Source organism: Magallana gigas, chromosome 7, assembly GCF_963853765.1.
Source record: "Magallana gigas chromosome 7, xbMagGiga1.1, whole genome shotgun sequence".
In the NCBI taxonomy this organism is placed as follows: Eukaryota; Metazoa; Mollusca; class Bivalvia; order Ostreida; family Ostreidae; genus Magallana; species Magallana gigas.
Genome location: NC_088859.1, coordinates 29,066,020 through 29,086,525, shown reverse-complemented (window position 1 = coordinate 29,086,525; position 20,506 = coordinate 29,066,020). Strand labels below are relative to the sequence as shown.

Here is a 20,506-nt window from a genome sequence, read left to right as displayed (position 1 = left end):
AAATCCTCGATCTTCATATTCTTCCCTTTCCCTTTCCCACCCGATCTTGTTAGAGAGAGAGAGAGAGAGAGAGAGAGAGAGAGAGAGAGAGAGAGAGAGAGAGAGAGAGAGAGAGAGAGAGCGAGTTCTTGTGAAACATTCACTACTTTATTGTTCTTTTGGATTTTTTATCTGCCTTAATCCAACAAATGTAAGTGATTGACTTCAATATTATGGAATTTTAACATGTAAATAAATACTTTTAGAAAAAGCTAATGTATGTAAATGAATGGTTCACACAGCAGTCAACATACACTTGTAAAAGCACGTGTACCTTGTTTATGTGTTTATATGATTAGCCAATGATATTGGTAATTGGTATTAAGTCGCGCCAGTCTTAAATCATCCGTTCGTCCAGTTCTGTCCAGTGCCTATTCATTACATTATACATGTTAAGCGAGTGAACCATAGCCATGTCATCAAGAAAAAGAAATCCTAACTTTTCCGAGGCTGAAATTCAAATCATTCTCAAAGAAGTGGAGAAATGCAAAGGGGTCTTGTTTTCGAAACTTTCAACGGTATCTCGAAATTTGCGCTCGCGATGTAGGTTTGGGTTTCTTCTTCTTATGCAGTTGTAATAGGCGACGACATTTTTGGGAGTTGATTTTAATCAACTTTCCTATGCAGTTACTCAGACAAACTGAAAGTGAAACAGTGTTTGGACCTCAGCACAAATCATTACTGCTGACAAGACTTAGTTCTTAAAAATAATTGATAAATTCGATGTAATGTATGCTAAAGCATTGTTTTTCAAGGAAACGTATTTATAAATACCTTGGAAATAGTCAGATTTTAAATGGTACGAACTATTTAAATATTTTTTGTAGTCGTATGTATTCCTACGCCAGAGTTCAATATAGTCTCGTTCAACTCGACGCTCGGCTTTCTCCGTAAATCCTCGTCGGAGATTTACGGTGTCAGCCGAGCGTTTGGTTGAACGAGACTAGAGTTCAATATTGCTTGGATCCATACAATTTTCGAGAAATATTTCTATTACTGATACATAATTTGATTAAATTAATTTTATCTTTAAATATTATTTAACATGATTCATAGGGGGGTTTCTCGACATTCTTGTCGAAAAAGTCCAAAAATTTATATTATAAAAATGTGCATAATTCAAATTAGAAACTTCATGTACTTGTCATGTCATGCAAAATAACATATAATTGATTTTAAAATAAATAAACATCGACAACATTAACTCCCATCAGTTCTTCAGTACTTTGATTACTAGTTATGACACCTGTTAGGATGTCTTAAAGTTAAGATATTTTTTAAGACATGTCCTAATATAGGACGGCTTCAAGAAATTCACTTAGGACTAAGACGGGTCCTAAGTGATGTCTGAGGCATATCTTAGTCTTAAGATAGCTTCGTGAACATGCCCACAGATTTTTTTGTATAGGATCTGCATGTAATATACCACATTGTCCAGATGTTTTGTATTATGCCTCCATGAAGCTGATTTTATCATGCCTATTGTTGCTCAGGTGAATGATGTGACCCATGGGCCTCTTGTTATCAGTGAACATCTAGCTACTTTTATTATTCTACAACCATTTAGTAAATATAGTTGTCTGATTTTGAGTCAGATTTTATGTAGTGAAATACTGTTTATGATGAAATGACACAGGATAATTTTGCAATTTTTAAAAGTTCATGAAAATTGTTATACTTTTCAGATAACAACTGTTATAAGAGGAGAGTTTATTGGAGATGGATTAACACCTGCAAGGGATACTTGCATCAACGTTATAACCATTATAGATCCATCATTTATCTTACCTGTTTCATCTGTAACGTGTTCAGGCAATCAGCAAGCCACTTTTACAGTAGAGAGTATTGGTAGCAGAGAAGTAGGAAATATGTGTAGTGACAACATGGTACTTTTGAACAATCAATACTGTGGTAAGTAAACTAGGAGTAGGTGAAGAAGAAACTTATATAAATTAATAATGAAGAGTACTTTATAAGTCCTGTCCATTATTTATAATTTTATAACAATGGGTTACCTTTTACCTCCTAACAAAAATTCAATATTAATTTAATACATTAGAAAAATTGTATATTGAGTTTAAAAGTATTGTTATTACAGTAGTGTTTTATAAGATAAATTGTGTGAAAGAAAAATGGGTTTTTCCTACATAAATTGTGCTTCCCAAAACGGCAAAATTTCAGTTTCATTTTTTTAATTACCCGATTAAGATGTGTTTATTATGATTCCAAGCACTAGTATTCGATTATGTAGGTACATCAAATGTGTATCATCGTAACAACACATGTAATGTCTTGATTGATAAAAAAAAATTATTTCATACATGTTAAATTAATAGTCATAATACCAAGTATTATTTAAGAAATGAACTCAATGTCTACCCAGGTTATACGAGTGTAACCTGGCTTGAGGCATTTAACGCTTTATAATTATAATCAGCGAAGCGGATTATAATAAGGTGTAAATTGCTCCAACCCAGGTTATACGAATAGAACTTTAGGTAGATATTGAGTTCATTCCTTATGATTTAAATTTTTGTAATTTACTGTACAAACTGAGGGTGCTTTACCTTTCAAAACGATATAAATCTCTTCAAAATTCAATTAAAACGTCAGGCAGATTAGTACTTTTTTGACGTTGGTGCATTGTGACGTGTCTTGTGACATGCTAACCAGGTAATACAAATTTAACTAAATGTTTCCATCCGCTGATGCCTAGGCTTAAAAACTAGCAATTTAATCTAGAAGACAAAATACAAATACTAACTGATGTTTTTTCATAATCATTGGTAAGTCGTACCTTGTACGATTGATTTTAAGCAACAAACCTTTGATGATCTACATGTCGAGACATGTGTACACTCTTCTCAGGATTGTTTTCTTGTCATTAACAGCAAGACAACATCTGCAGGTAGTTATCAGGTCCCGTAGTGTTTCCATGAAAGAGAATTAACAAACGAAATATTTGTTGTAAAACACAGGGAATGATTTTTAATTATGCTACTGTTAACCACATTTTTATTTGCGTGCAAGAACCAGCAAGAAAATTATTTTGGATTCAAATCTTGAAGTCACAAATATCCCATTATTAGGAACTCAGGGAAATAAAATGGTAGCATGTTTTGTGCTGGTTTATAGTTTTCAGCGAATGAGTATCTTTTAAAATTAGTAAATTAATTGGATTACATATAAAATATCAGTTACTAGTAACCAATTTAGTATTCAATTTAGTAATCAATAATAAAGGCCTTTTCATCATATTTTTACTTTTAGTTATCAGATTTTATTTTTGATAGTGAAATGTCCACCAGGAAGATATTTCAATGGATCTAATTGTGTAATGTGTGCAGAAGGACAGTACCAGAATTTGACTGGGCAGTCATCTTGTAAATTTTGTGATGAAAATACTGTATCAAGTGCTGATAGAACAACATGTGTTGGTATGTCTATTTTGTGAACAAGTTTATTTAAAATTCGAATCATTATTCAAATGTACATGACTAATTTCCTGAATTGTTTCAAATTTCATGATTTACCATGCTTTTGTTTTATCATTAAAGTTTGATTATTTAGGATCCGATGACAGTATCTGTACACCTGGCTACACAGGAGGGGATTGTTCAGTCATGGTGAGTATAAACACTTATAACCTTTTCAATTTAATGTTGAAAATCACTTTTGAGCAAATACAAAATTGTAACGTGTTATTAAAAGTGAATTTTTTTTAGGATCCATAAATAAATATTTGTTTAGGATCATAATGAATGAGGTCACGCCATACGGCAAAATTTTGTGTTATGTAACAATAACAATGTTATTTAACAATAACAATGTTATGTAACAATAAACCATATAATGTCGAATATTTTTTATAAATCTGGCCTAAACCCAAATAATATTGCATATTGAGAACTCAAATTGAGTATTTTTATGATATTCTTTGTACCAAATAATGATGGGATATATCGTTTTGTTAAGCAGAAAGTAGTTTATTAAGGCAGATAGTCCTCGTTTAAATTTACTAAAAAAAATATGACGTCGCCGGACGACACGAAGCACGGAGAACTGAAAACACTATGGATTAAACTAGGAAAACACAAAAGCAAGCTGAAATGCACGATGATGCAAATTGTCAGAGTGCTCAAATGTGATACGTTTTTTTTTTTATTGAAGAATTTACATAAGATTCTTAAACAATAGTGGGTAAATTAGATGTCATTTGGTATAGAGCTATTTTAAAATGCAAGATGATAGGCAAAAGAGACTATTATATAAGAATGAGATACATGTAGATCATACGATGCTGTGTTAGGGTTCCTTGACACACAACAATTTTATTTGATGGATCAATAAAGAATATCTTTTTTAAATATGATTTTACAAAATAGAGACCAATATCGGCTTTCAATTATTTTATATAATTTTTTTTGTATTTTTTCAGTGAAATAAGAAAAATTGTTTTGACTGCAAATAGAGTAATTAGAGCTTAAAACTTGGTCGGTCTCAGTTGATGAGTAATTTATAGTAATGAATAAACACATGCTAAACATTATTTGGTCAAGCTTTTAATGCTTTAATTTTTTTTTAAAAATGTATAAAATTTAAAATTGTTATTCTTTTGAACGAAACAAGTGCATGAGGAGTAAGTAATTTTGTTTACATTTATATAAAGTTTACAGACTATATGACACACAGACGGTTGTGGTTTAACACTAAAATAACGTAAATTACCTTGTTAACTTTCATTTAGGGCATTTTTGTCCGGCGATAAAAGCAGTTTGTTAGTGAAAATTTACATTTTAACTTTCTAGCTGTCATCATCTTTTAGTGTAGACTTCGTCAATTCCGGTTATCGATGTTTGCTAATTATATGTTTTGATTAATTAATTCACTATTGGGCATGTTTTTTTTATCATCATGTGATGTCTAAGGATTGGAAATTAATGTTCATTTGTTGATTATTTGCTAATATTCAGTCTTACTTGTGGAACTATATTTGTTTACCCTATCGTCGGTAGTTACGATATTCATGCGCAGATTTTATATAGAGAAACTAGAATAAACCCTGTTTATTAAATTACTTAATTCATTGCATATTTGTTGCCTAACAACTGATTTTTACATGGTTGCTATAATTATTTATCATTTGCTTTTGTACGGTAGCCATGTGTGGTAGAAATAATTTGTGTGGGAACTTCCCGTACAGGTCGCTGATTGGTTCATCGCTTGTATGGCCTTATTTCATGTTATGTAGCAGATAATATGAGGTTATATAAGCGCGCGAGTACTACGATACGACAGATTTCTGCTAGTTGTACGGCGGCAACATTTAGAAATGTACAAAAAGGTGAGATAGCTCTACCATGTAATTTATAGCCCAGTTAGAAATCTCCTACCACACTGGAAAACGTAAACTTGTGATTCTGAATTGTCAGCCGTATTTATATCAAATTATATTAGAAGAATCTGTTGATATTTGTGTGCCCTACACTGTTTACATCATTATGCCAGATTAATGTGTGACAATAAATGAGTATGACTGATCATTCATCTTGAGTATTATTGGACAAAGAGAAAAAGTGTAGTGGAGCCTGGTCAACTTTAATTTAGAAGTTATTAATCTATTAATCCATCCTGACAAGACGAGTTGTTGAGACAAACAATAGACGATTTATATACATGCTGAGGTTTCAGAAATACTAGCCAACCCACAGATGGCTTACAATATCAACAATTTTTTTAAAATTAAAGATATATGAAAAATAGTGACACTGTCAACGTATTTTTTTACTGACCCTAGTATATTATTTGTATTTAATTATTTGATTTTGAATACAATTATATTATTGTTATTGAAATGAATTATGATACATTATATTCTATATAGATATAATGTTAATTCTTTATTGATTATTTGATTTTTAAAAAATAGTGATATCAAATATAGTATTCATCAATACTACTGTATTAAAATAATAGACTCGAATTTTTGGGCTTTAATACCAAGAAATCGGAAGAGCACTGTCTTTTATTTAATATATTTCAACATTATTGGTACTTGAAAATAACCAATTTGTTTTTATTTTTTCTCAATCAAGCTTTGGTAATAATAATCAAAGAAAATCCCTTTAAATATCTGGAAGTCATCTGGGTTTTTTGGATTTTACAATCTTCGGCATGCGCAATACATGTACATTCACGTTAAATCACAGGAGGCGCTTTAGTTTATATTTCCACAATATCACATTTGCATGGATAAACTCAGAAAGATATTACAAAAACATGTAAATTTTTATTGAAAATTTGTCGTAATTATATTCTGTTTATCAAAAGAAATACGGGAGATAACTCTCAGGGCATTTAATATGAAAAATTCCGAGAGTTCCGAATGTCAGCATGGTGTATAAATTCGAAGATACATGTAGTAATCAAAGTACCGAAGTACTGACGGGAGTTGATTTAACGATTGTTATTATACCCGCACTTTCTAAAGGAAGTTCGGGTATATTGTTGTTACCCTGTTCCGTCCGTCCGTCCGTCTGTCTGTCCGTCCGTCCGTCTGTCTGTCCGTCCGTCCGTCCGTCTGTCACGTTTTACTTTCTCAAACTGCTCTAACATCTTATAAACCAGCAAACTGAACTCTTGGAGTTTGATTTGGGATATCATGTTGTTTTGTAAAAAGGTTTCAAAAATTCTATGTTAGTCCTGGGGGTCAAATAATTGGTAAAAATTGACTTTTTTCACAAAAAACCTTCTTCCTCGAACTCCTCCTACATTTTCAACAGTAGACAAATCATCTTTTGGAATATATTTGAGGGTATCCTATAGATGCGCAATAAGGTTTCGGAATTTTCAATTTTGTCCTGGGGGTCATTTAATGGCTAAAAAATGACGTTTTTTTTTAACAAAAAAACTGATTTCAAAAACGTCATTTTTTTTGGCAGTAGCCAAATGATCTTCTAGAATATGATTGGGGGTGTCATATTGAGGCGTGATCAGGTTCCAGAAATTTTTTTTTTATTAAGGGGATCAGTGGGCAACAAAAAATGACGTTTTTTGGCAAAAAAAATATGGTTCCCAGAACTCCTCTTACAACTTTTGGAGTAGCTACGTCATCTCTTGGGATATAATTGGGGCTGTCCTATAGATGTGCAATAAGGTTTTAAAAATTTAAATTTCATCCAGGGAGTCAAATAGTAGCAGAAAATTGACGTTTATCACTTCAAAAAAACATAGATCCTAGGACTCCTTTTATGATTTAATGGATAGACACATCATATCTTGGGATATGATAGGAACTGTTCCATAGATGTGCATTACGGTTTTGAAAAATTAAATTTAACCCTGAGGCCCATTACCTACCAGTACATACCTTTTGATACCCTTTAAGGATCAAGAATATATATGGTTAAGGGGTGGGGATCTCAACCGTTTTCGAGATATTCGTGCACTTCCTGTTCAAGGGGGGTCATGACCACCCCCGGGACCCATGACCTATATACCGTTTGATGCCCCTTGACATAAGGAACAAGAATATATATGGTTTAAGGGTGGGGATCTCAACTGTTTTGAAGATATTAAGGGACTTGCTGTTTGAGGGGGTCAGGACCACCCACAGGGCCCATGACCTACATAACATTTGATGCCCCTTGACATCAGAAACATGAATATACATTGTATATGGTTTAGGGGTCATGATTATAACAGTTTCTGAGATATATGGTAATTTCAAATTCCTGGGGGGGGGGGGGGGTGGGGATGACCGCAGGGGTCAGATCTAATAAACCCTATATATTGCCAGTAACAGCCAATATATGATTATGAAAACCCTATATTATTATCTTTGTCCGTTTTCAAGTTACCATTTACAATAGAGTCTACGATTCTTCCTACAATGTTCAATGTTAGACCCCACACCCTTTTGACACCCCCTCCCCCCCCCCCTCCCCCGAAAAGTGGTTGTCTAACCCAAAATGAGAAAAATCAAACCAGGGTGCACAACTAGATATGCAGGCCTATCATATCCTAGAGTTTTGTACAATTCTTTTCAGCCATCTCTGAGAAACAAGTTCAGAGCAGGAAAGAAGAAAAAGATGAAGAATAATAATACATGTATTAAGAACCGTACAAAAACAATAAGTCTCCAAATTTCATTCGGGAGACTTAATAATAAAGATTAAATAGAGATAGGATCATCAAACATCAATAATTTAAAGATAATTGACAATTTCTGATTCTAAGGGGGTCAGGATGACCCCTTAGGGTCATGACTTACATGCCATAATGATCTGATGCGCCTGCATGACCTAAGGAGGAATATTATCTTTGGATTAAGGTGGGGATCTCAATGGTTTTTATGATATTTAATAATTTCGGGAAGACCACTTGGGATCATGACCTACATACAATCTTAAATGCCTTGAACAAAGAAACAATAATATAATATGTACATGATATATGATTCAATTTAAGAACCCAGATATAGATCAATCATCTGTTTTGTAATACTTCCTATGTATATACAATGTATACATGTACATGTATTAGTTTGTGTTTTGTTCTATACTATACATGTTCATGACTGTAGTATGGCTTAGTTTTATTTTAAATTACATTAAAAAATTGTCAAATATATGACTTGAAACCCCCACTCTAAAACAAACTCAAATATAAACTGTTCCCCCCCCTCCCCCCTTGTCGAATGATCTATTAAAATCAAAATATAATTTGGGTGTCTAAAACCTTTCATAAACTGGTAAAAATGTTATTCTTAAAAAAAATTATTTTACACCTTGCATAATTGACAAATGATCTATTGAGATATGATCAGAGGTCATATTTCTACCTTGTGATCAATAAGTAGTATTCATTGACAAGTTAAAATTAATAACAATAAATGATTCAAATTAATATTATAAATGTTTATACTCCACATTCACCCCCCCCCCCCCAATCTAACCTGGTTATAAAGATTCAGTCTTCTGAATACATTCTTACATGTGTACAGTAGCAAATTTTAAATCATTTCTTGATTGCTTTTTCTCTCGTGATTCACATTAACATTTTGGAAATTGCTTAATTCAATTTTTAAGATTTATAAACAAAATGTTATATGCATCATTTCCATGTGTATTCGCCTATTTGGGGCAATTGTAAAGTCTCCTAAACAAAGCAGTGACATCATTAGGCTAGGAATTACCCACATGGATCAAACACTACTGTATAACATATGAATAAGATAAAATACATTATTATCTCTAGTTCTAAAGATGTCAGGGTGTCTCCAAGGGGGCATAATCTATATACAATTTTACGTGCAATGACACAAAGAGCAAAAATAAATTATATGGTTTAGGGATGAGGATCTCAGATCTCAGAAGTTAACAAAATATACATTATATATCATTTCCTATTTCATAAAGGCAGGGGGGGGGGTTAAAGACAACACCTGGGGGTCATTAATGTACTTTACACCATTTGATGCATCATAATGACATTAGAAGATATTTTGTATTTTCCTGTTCCGTAGGGTCAGAACAGTCCCATAAGGTCATGACCTACATTGTATTTGATGCATTATAATACATTCAGAAAGAAATACTCCATCCTTCCTATTATAACTCATATAAAAATGATAAGTGTCTACACCTACTTACATGTAATACACACATTTAATAAGAAATTGTTTATACAGGGTCAATATGGGGTCAACTCAATAGTGCATGCAGTCTGACAAATGAAAAAATTAACTTTTGCAACTAAAATGACAGAAACTTTACAAATGCGATAGGATAGGTAACGATGATAAGCTTATTTTTAAAAATATTAAAAGATGATGATACAGTATGCTGTCAAAGGGAGATCACATTTAGAAAGTGAAAGTAGAACTTATATATGTATGCATAAACATATAACGTTATGCTGGCATCTCATTATATTCTGCTACTGCTACTACATGTATTATGCTTACCTAAATTGGTCAACATCCTAATGATAATCCAATTTAAACACAATAAGGAATTCCTTTAGCTGATCTTAACTAATCCTTTTCTGCATACGGAAAACACAGACATGTATGTATGGGTGTTGCTAAAACGCGGAACGGAAAACGGAACGGAATGGGAAATATCATCACGTTTAACGCTTAAAAAGGGTATAGACTGGCCAGAAACGATTTACTTTGTATCTTTTATTTATATCTAATGAATGATTATCAACATGTTGTTATCTTATTAATATTCATATGAATGTCTATCAATTATAGCATTGTATTCATTCGGCTTTAGTTGAGTACGAAACGGAAAAATCAAATGTATACGAATTGTGAAACATTAACATGATTAAACGAGCAAATTAGCTATAACTTTTTACTTATTTTTCTTATATGGTATTGCTGGCATATCAGCGTAACGTACGCAGTTAGTGAAAGCGTTTTATGCGTGTTTTGAGTATTTTTATATTTCAAATATGATGTACATGTATATACTTACATCAAAATTGAATTTTCGGTGTTCTAGACGATCTTTTATCATACAGATGGAAGGAAAAAAAAACGTAAGACTGACGACATTAAAAATTAAAATACAGTAAACATTAAAATACCAGGCTCCGATTTCACCAAAAAAAACTTAAGTCAAATCTCAGAGTTTTTTCTCAAATATTTGTGTTTTTTCTCAAATTTGAGAAATCTCAAATATCTGCGTTTCACAAACAAATCTAAGTCGTGTTTTTTACTCAATTTGAGAAAAAACTTAAGTTACCTCCATAGCAGACTTAAGTCAAATCTCAAATATGAATATGTCATTAACATCATTAATTCAGTATTTTATTGTCTGTAATGTTCATTTCTTAGATCTATTCCACTCAATAATCAGCGAATATGCAATGTTTCATGCAGGTTTGATAAAAAAATTTCATTAAAAAATTATAATTTTGGCGGAGTTATCTCCCTTGACAAATATGTAAACAAAGGGAACTAATTCATTTGTTTGTGTTAAATGGAATAACTGTGCAGTGATTCTATTTTCTAATGATTTTAAGGTAACCATAATGTATTCAATGTGGTCTTTTGTTTGTTATATAATATATAAGATCATGTAGATATGTCATCTATACTTAGCATAACAAAGTGTACATTTCATGACTTACGAACATTTTATGACTCTTGTTAATTTAATCCGATTTTCCTCTGTTGAAAACATAAGCAGACGATTGTTTTTAATGAGAATAACTTAAAAAAACAAGAAAAGTTATAAGGGGCCACTTGTGACAATTACAATTCTTGACTCAGTTAAGTAAAAAATTTGACTCAGCTGAGAATTGACTAAGTTTGTTTTGTGAAACGCAATTTGAGAAAAATCTCAGCTGAGTAAATTCTCAGGATTTGAGATTAAACTTAGGTAAAAACTTAAGTTTGTTTTGTGAAATCGGAGCCAGTAAAATATACCCAGTAATTTGTGAAACTAGTAATTTGTGAAACTAGTATTTTTAGAAATGCAATTTTGTTTACGTTTGCATAACTATACAGTTGGTTATTTCAGCAGCTATATACGTATGAACCGAATAGAGAGCTCTAGACGTTGCCTGGTTTGATTTTCCGATTATATATTGGGACTATAGTCTGTCGATCCCAAAATATTCATGCAGCACATTTGGCACATTTGGAAGTCACTCAGAAGACCTTGCACAATTTTTCAACACTATCATCCGGGTCTGTTGAAATGCAAAACACCGTAGACTTCTTTATTTTTAGCCGTGTATTTATACCAGCTGATAAGCTAGAGAGGACGTTTTAAAGAAAGAATAATGAGAATGTTTAATGCTTCTAAAAGAGAATCGCTTGAACCCTAAAATATTAATAAATATATAGCAAAAAGTGAATCGAGGATATGTTGGGACAGAATATAGTGGTCAATGCATGTACTGTTAATTTTGAGGAAATAAATATTCTTGAATAAATAATCTAATATTGCTAATCTTTCAAAAAAAATTAAAAAGGTACATAAAGTATATCGTTTTAGCATGATTAACAAATCTATGAGGTAAATAACATTAGATCAGATTTTCCGTTTTCCCTTCCGTTCCGCTTTCCATTCCGTTTTCCGTTCCGCGTTTTAGCAACACACGTGAACCCATCTAATCGAAGAGCTGGGTAAAACTAGTACCCGCTAATGAGACATGCAGACCTGTGTTGTGTACGTAACTTCAGACAAAGATCATTCGTTTGTAACATGCATGTATTTTTATGACCTATTCTTCAAATCCACTTGCACTATTTTATTAAGTAAATAACAGCTTTAAGGTGGTGCAGGACACCTGCATATTGTGATGTACATGTATACTTTCTATTGAGGTAAACAATAAAGTATATTAAATATTGATTAAATATTTACCCCCCAAATAATGTTACCTAACATTGAAGCACAATGGGTTAGAGCGTTTACATGTCTGTAAGAGCACTGGGGTCCAAGGTGTATTTTTGGTAATTTTACAATTGATATAAATGAACTTTTCATGGGGAGGGGGGTGGTCTTGACCCCTCACTCCCACCCCTTCTCTAAATCTGTGCACACGATGATGTTCATGTAGGCACACAGAAGCAAATCTAAAACCGGCAACCGCCACGGGGAGGGGGTATAATTTAATTTTTAATTTTGTTTGTAATAATTATATAGACCATTATACTATCTATAACATAAAATGTTAAGATTATTGATTAACTGAAAATTCACTGCAAACAGTTCTACCCCAAATTGCACATAAAGTGCTGCTCATGTCACGATGTGTATTATCATATGGGAAGGGATCTCATCTTTCAGTTATGAAAATTATAAATTTTAATTGTATTACCGGAGCTTGCATGTAACCTTCTTTTTTAATTAAACTGGTACAAAACAGTGTTATTTAGGGGCAAACACATGGTGCAGGTATTACTGTCTAATGACAGCATCTAGTTTATTTTAAAATCAACGATATGTCATTTTGCATGGCAAGTAAGTTCCTATAAGTATTAGAATTACGCACATTTTTATAATATGAATCCTACAGGAATATCGTGAAAATCAAATATCAATATATTAATCATGTTGTGTAATATTCAAGGAATTATTCCATCAAACTACGTATTTAGTAATCGAAATAGTTATGAGAAATTGTATAGATCCAAGCAAAATTGAACTATACTCTCGTTCAACCAGACTCTCAGCTGTTTCCGTAAATCCCCGGCAAGCAAGAGAAACTCTATGCTTGTCGGAGATTTACGGAGACAGCCGAGCGTCTGGTTGAACGAGACTATGGGCGCGCTTGATTTTACCAAAAGGTGTACACTTTTGTAAATCAAGTGCAAAGGTGTAGCGTTTAGGTGTACACCGGGTGTACACTTTTCTACACCGAGTCAGGGACATGTGTTGTTGGACCAATATGGCGGACGAGTGTTATGATGGAAACTTGGAAAATGATTTTAAGTAATGTAACGGATTAGAAGTCGCATAAAAGTTGTCGTTTGTATGAAAGCCATAGACCAATCCATACTTTATAAAAGTTATGTCCATTGACCGCCATCTTTGGGGAAAAGCGCATATATTTCTCACAGTAGCCTTTGTGGATTATAGGGTTATAACTTCGTCATTTGACATTAAAAATCCGTTTGTGCTGTGAATATTAATTGGCCCAAGATGGGGCAACCCACACACCGAAAGAATAAATCGAATTCCAAGAGATTTCTTCAAAGGACGCCCAAATATTTGGTTGCTTAAAGAAGGGAAAAGTTGCTTTTCCCCTCTTGACCTTTGGTTTGACCCCGCAAAGGGGAACAATTTTTGCAAAGTGTGGATTGGACTATTAAATTTGAAATGTGTGTTTATTTTATTGCATTTATATCACAAAAAACCAATTAATTGTCGCAGAACAGCAGATTCTTTGTTAAAACTGCACCCTTTTCCGTCATATTCATTCTTAACTTCCCTACACCATGTACACTACACCATTGAAGTGGACTTGATAAACAATACAAACTTTTTACACCGGTGTACACCAAGTTAGGCTTAATCAAGCGCGCCCTATATTAAACTCTGGCGTAGAAATACATAAAATGTACGACTTCAAAATATATCTAAATTGTTCGCACCATTTAAAATCTGACTATCTACAAGGTATCTATAAATGAGTTTCCTTGAAGAACAATGCTTTAAAAGAACTCATTACATCGAATTCATTGATTAGGACTAAATGTTGTCAGCGGTGTTGATTTGTGCTTAGGTCCAAACACTGTTTCACTTTCGGTTTGTCTGAGTGACTGCATAGGAGAGTTGATTAAAATCAACTCCCAAAAAACGTAAGTGAAAAAGTGTTGAATTCTTGGTTATGTAAATGCCAACAATGCGGTGTGTTGATGTATCTATTTCGTTAATGTCCGTTATCATATGCAATGTCAACCCGTGCACGCACGGGTCAAAGTCTAGTTTTGAATAAAATAATGACACATAATTTTTTTCTGTATTATATCATGATATAGGTCATTTACTATGATTTTGATATCAATGAAATAAAATAATGTTGTGCTGGGCATGTACTTTGCATAATTATTATGCTTCCTCTCAGTTTGTCAGTATATATTCAGTTCTTATCTTTTATAGGTTGCTGTTGTGTGTTCGGTAGCGCACTGGGCTTTTGTTATCAAGGCTAATGATTTAAGGGTCGAGAGTTCGATACCCTTGTTGGCACTCATACGGTTATCTCAAAACAGTTGCCTTGCTCTATTCCTGCAAAGTATGCTAGCTGTAAATCAAATCTTAGTTTACTATGATAAGATAAATGAATATTAAACATAAGATGAAAACTGACAAGAAGCATAATAATTGATAATAGTAGCCTCATTTGGTTGATGTTCTATATCGGTGAGCTTTGTTATCTTTGATAACTTATGTTTTATAAAAAACGGTTATTTGTAAAATTGATATAGGAGCATAAACAGTACTTGATCAGTGAACTTCATATATTTCGTAAACTTGCCTTTGTAATTCAAATTCTAGTAATCTCTTACGCTAGACCAATTTTGAATTTTTTATAAACTGTAGGATGTAGTAATACTAAAGCTTATTGTGTTATTTTTAGACTGAAATAAATGAATGTGATGCTGAGCCGTGTATGCATGGAGGTAATTGTACAGATCGAGTCAATGACTTCCAGTGTACGTGTCCTGAAGGTTGGACAGGCAAGCGCTGTGAGATGATTTATGACGAGTGTACGGTCAACAACAAGTGTCCCAGCTCTTCACAGTGTCTCAACATCTTCCAAAAATCCTACTGCAAGTAAGGAGATCAAAAACTGCTAAACCATTTTTATATCCCCTTGAAATTAAGGCTCAATTAAGTGGGCTTTTATGAACACATTGTTTTATGCATTTGTCTGTCAGTCTGTCTGCCTATCAGTCCACTTGTATGTCAGTAAACTGGTACTTAGACTAAGGCTCAAAATGATTTTTTTTATCAAAAGTAGGTTTCTGTCGTTGTTGTTGCCAGTGTAATGAAGAATAATGACCCCCGTAGAATAATGACCGGGGGTCATTTTTCGACGTAGAATAATGACCCCTTTGCTGAAGAATAATTGGATTTTTCTGAAGAAAAATGACCCCCGTAGAAAAATGACCCATGCTGTAAACTAGAATAGAAATTGGTTACTCCGTATATAACATACTACTTTGAAATTAATTGAATTTTCACTTAGTTCAACTGATTTTGAAGTTATAAACACCGAACTTTAAAATAAATCGCTGTATATAGTTTTTCATATCCGTAGCAAGCACACCCAACACACTCTTACATTGCCACAAATTGAATTTTAACAGTAACGTCACTTCTCTCGTCGACATATGGCGGGAAATGACGCAAATGAGAAAAAACAAATTCGTATACAATGAGGATATTATGTGATAATTAACGAACAATAATCATGAAAGAATAATTGTTGTAATAATATAAGCAATATTTATTGGTGGATGAATTGTCAATCGAAGAATGATACATGTATTTATTTTTATGGAAAAAGACTATTAAGAGGCAAGTAACGTAGGAATATAAATACTTCTTATTTACATTTCTTGGGGAAAGTGATTTTTAAAAAATCATTTCACGTTAGTTTTGTTTTCTTTTACGTAATGCATGAACATTGATATTCTAAACATTTGTTGTAATGTTGTACTTTTGATCATGAATAGACTTTATTCTTTTAGAGCAAATGTGTGAAGAGTACCTGACTATAGTAAATCTTTTTAAGAGACAATAAACACTGATCAATTATACAAGATAAGAAGAGATTGTTTCTAAAAGCGTCAAAAGGGGTTCGGGCTCATTTTGGGGTTCATATCCCCCTTGATTTTGATCACACGATCTTTACTGAATTCAAAGTTGTCAATGCTCATACAAACTATTGTTGCATTAATCATCTTGATATTAATCAAAGTATGCCGATGAAAATATATGTTCTGTTCGGGTACTCTCAGTACTTTGACGATTTTCCTTATTGGCCGTTAACTGCTACTGGCGTAATGGCTGCTGTCAGTGCCTGCTAACTTCAGCTTGGTTATACTGCAAAACAGTGGCGTAAACTTTTCATAATTTTGGTTTCATCATTAGATCTGGGTGATACTCTTGCATACCCAGAAGTTTGTAGTAGGGGAAAATCGTCAATGCAAGTATAATTCATGAACAATATCGAGTCTACTATTTGATCGCCAATAAACAGAATTTTGTTCTATAGTGTCTTGTATCTCAAAATAATTTTAATGTGTTGTCACTCGTAATAATGAGATATATATGGTGTTCCGACGGGGACAAATCGACCTTCGCACTTTTGGCATAGGGCGAAGATGAGAGATTGCGAAGTTGTAAGGCGAAAGTGCGAAGGGGAAGGAGCTAAAATGTGATGATGCGACGGTGAAGCGCAAATTAAAGATGCGAAGGCGAAAGTGCGAAGTTGCGAAGGCGAAGAAGCGATACTACTATGGTTCCTTCGCCTTCGCACTCTCGCCTTCGCACTCTCGCCTTCGCATCTTTTCGCTTTCGCCTTTTTTCTTAATTGTGGAGCTCTCTATCGTTTAAATGGTTCCGAGGCATATTTTGGAAATTTTATTTTATATATATAAAGCGTTAACTGTTTCAAACCATTTTATATCGTATAAAACTAATAAATATTGAATTCATTGCTTTTAATTTAATTTTTCTACTCTTCATTGTAGATAAAAATGGTCATTTGACCTTTAAAATGACGTAAAAGTGTACAAAATTCAAACGTAACGTCAGGCGTGTTGATACGTTTTTGACGTTAGTCTTACTATGACGTAGGTAACATTCTTTATACGATATAAAATAATTTTTTAGCCAATCAGAAAGCGCGTTACAACCAGAATTAAATTATTAGAAAATCACTAGGCCAGTTTCATGCAAACTTGTCACTAAGAATTGTTTAAGGAATGAATTCAATATATATTTGTTTTATACGATATAAAATGGTTTGGGGGCAGTTTACGCTTTATAAACCGCGAAGCGGTTTTTAAAAAAGCGTAAACTTTCAAACTTTCGAATGAAAGTTCACGAAGCTGCACCGAGATTTGTTCAGTTCCTGTGAAATTTCGAGCGGAAGTAAATGTGTTCGGATAATATTCTCAAAATACGTAAGAACTGATCGTTTTTCATATCACATCCTACTTTGATTTTTGTTAAAACATGAAAATCATTAAAAATGTATGTTTTATTTCACCATCTAGCTGTTATATAAATTAAACGATTATACTCAGAACAGAGTTATCGTTTGTGTTCAACCACGTGTAGAGTAATTGAAAATATAAATATTGGGTTGTTTAATAAAATCGAAGCCATGCTTGATGCTTGTTGTGTGCAATACCAGTTTTTAAAAAAAAATAATGGGTTTCTGTTTTGCATAAAACTTAGTATTTCGAGCCATTTTCAAGGAACATTCTGCATAAGATAGTTCCGTTTCACTATTGATGCTATTGCTAGGTCAGGCGCGGATCGAAAAAAAACCTTAGCGGGGATCACTATTAAGCATGTAAATTGTTGCAACAGCAGAAAAAAACTATTTTTTTGTATTGTTATATTTATTTCTAGAACACATTTTATCCACCAATTAATGAAGATAAAGTTGAAAATCAACAAACATTCTGAGAGATATTATTCCTAGCCGGTCAATATTAAAACAAATATTGATTGGTCAATATTTTTCGGACGAGCTAATATTACAATTATTGACTATTCGACTAAAAAGAGTTTGAAGTGAGGAAATATTACTGAATAAAACAATGTAAAATATCATTTCAATTGTACGTACACATGAAAAAATGATAAGAATAAAAGAAATAAGGAATTATTTTTTTACTCAATGGGGTTGATCTTTACAGTCGGTGCGTGATGAAATCTATCTATTTATTGGGTTTGATCACGTGCCTGACTGTAATAATCAACCCATAAAAATCAAACAATGATTTTTCATTAATTAAGTTGAAGTTTTGCTGCTACCGTAAAACACAGTTATAACGAATTTCACGAATTTTTAGGGAACAGCGTTTACTTCGCTATATTCGTGATTTTGTTATAACCATGTTCGTGTTCGTACTACGAGTTTAACTGTAATATGAAATTTAAATTGCATAGTTTTGATATTTAATCCATACATATGCAGTGTACTTAAAAATTATAAGGCTTTTCATTTAGCAATGCTTTTTTAAACTTATTTGCCATTATCTACTGTATATCAAAGTATTAGGTTTAAAGAAATGTCTGTAAATGTGATAATTTAATGAAATACAAAAGGCAAACTTTTTACTAGATGTCCGAAAGGCACTTATGGAAAAGTTTGTGAGAACAGTCCGGACATTTGCCGTAATCTGAGACCCTGTTTGAATTCAGCAATTTGTGCAGCGGGTGTCAATGAAATGTCCAAATGTACCTGTCCAAATGGTGGTAAAATTTTCCTGCTTCTATTGTCATTGTATTATCAAATCAATGTAAAAAAAATATTGAATGAATTTTACTGTTGATTATATAATTTGGTTATTGATAAAAGAAAATTACCAGAGGTATAATTGTCAAACAAGAACAATTTTATTAACCCTCAATTTAATTCCAAAGAAATGATCATAAATCATTTATTTTTGTTCAATTCAACATCAAATTTAGTTATTCAAGACAAATGATCATTTAATTGGGACTACAAACCACTGTATGGTATAACATTTCTGTTATAATGAAAATACATGTATATCATTTCCTCATCCTTATATCTAAGACTTTCTTAAATGGATAGTAATACCCCATAGAATTAAATTGCTGAGCTTATAATGATTTTGTCTCATCAATAGTCTATCAGCCAACCAACCTGACAGTCCTCACTTTTGTCAGCATAGTTTGTTTTAAACAATTGTCACTGAACATAGATCCATAAATTAATTAAAAAATCGTGGTATCACTAATAAATGACCTCCTTATGAGCAATTTTGTAGATTTTATATATATGCCATACAAGCACGTGATTATGTTAAATACTTACAAATGGAATATTGAAGCTAAAAATTCTGTATATGTGTAAGTACAGATTGAATTTTTGAAAATAAACTTTTTTGAAAAAAAGTATTGTTGATTTAGTTTTCTTTCATGTTTGCAGACTATCGTGGTGTTGGATGTGAAACCATGGTTAATCATTGTGGTGACCCAAAGAAGTGCATGAATGGAGGAATATGCGTCAACTTGGCACCAGGATTTAGATGTGATTGTCCAACAGGTGAGGAAATTGTTAACCATTTACATACTTTACTTCTTATCCAACACTACAAAGTTGATTTTAACAAATCTTAGCAAAATGCAATCATATGTAATGGGAGTCTATATTTATTTAAATAAAGGACCATTAGCCTAGATGCACTTCAGTGGGAGATACTCAAAAGAATGAAAACATATAGGGTGTTATAAAAATCTTATTTTTAAGAACGAAATAGCATATAAAATCAAAATTTTAACTGAAGATTCCTGATATATAGTACTAGATTCTTCAAATCATGACTACCACTTTGGAGCCACCCCCAACCTCTCCCAGTGATTTTATGTTTGATAGGTTACTGTGGTAACAACTCCATGTTTGCTGAACACGATTTTATGTTTAATAGGTTACTCTGGTGCTAACTGCAGCATAAATGTTAATGACTGTTCCAATAACTGTCCTAGTACCAGCACCTGCATTGATATGGTCAACGCCCACTACTGCAGGTGTCCTCTTGGGAAGACAGGGGAGTCATGTGTAAAAGGTAAGGCAAGGCCTTTCATACTAAAAAAAACAAACTACTTATAAGTTGTTAGTGTGACAATGGATTGGCAACAAACTTTAATGTTTGTTTAAAATTCAGTGCTGTTGTAGATTCCTTATTGAACGCAAGGAATTAGTACTAGTATTCGCGTAAAATAGC

At 32.8% G+C, this 20,506-nt stretch overlaps 1 protein-coding gene across 2 annotated transcripts in view; it reads left to right on the top strand.

Annotated features, from left to right (window-relative positions):
- LOC117684422 (uncharacterized) overlaps positions 1-20,506 on the top strand; it is a 339,336-nt gene that overhangs the window by 293,868 nt on the left and 24,962 nt on the right. The window contains exons 18-24 of one of the 2 annotated variants that reach the window (XM_066067797.1): positions 1,725-1,950; positions 3,333-3,476; positions 3,610-3,665; positions 15,148-15,344; positions 18,877-19,010; positions 19,711-19,827; positions 20,210-20,347. The exons of the other annotated variant lie outside the window; for it this stretch is intronic. Coding sequence (XP_065923869.1) covers positions 1,725-1,950; positions 3,333-3,476; positions 3,610-3,665; positions 15,148-15,344; positions 18,877-19,010; positions 19,711-19,827; positions 20,210-20,347 — 1,012 coding nt within the window. The remainder of the gene's footprint in view (positions 1-1,724; positions 1,951-3,332; positions 3,477-3,609; positions 3,666-15,147; positions 15,345-18,876; positions 19,011-19,710; positions 19,828-20,209; positions 20,348-20,506) is intronic. 2 annotated transcript variants of the gene reach the window in all.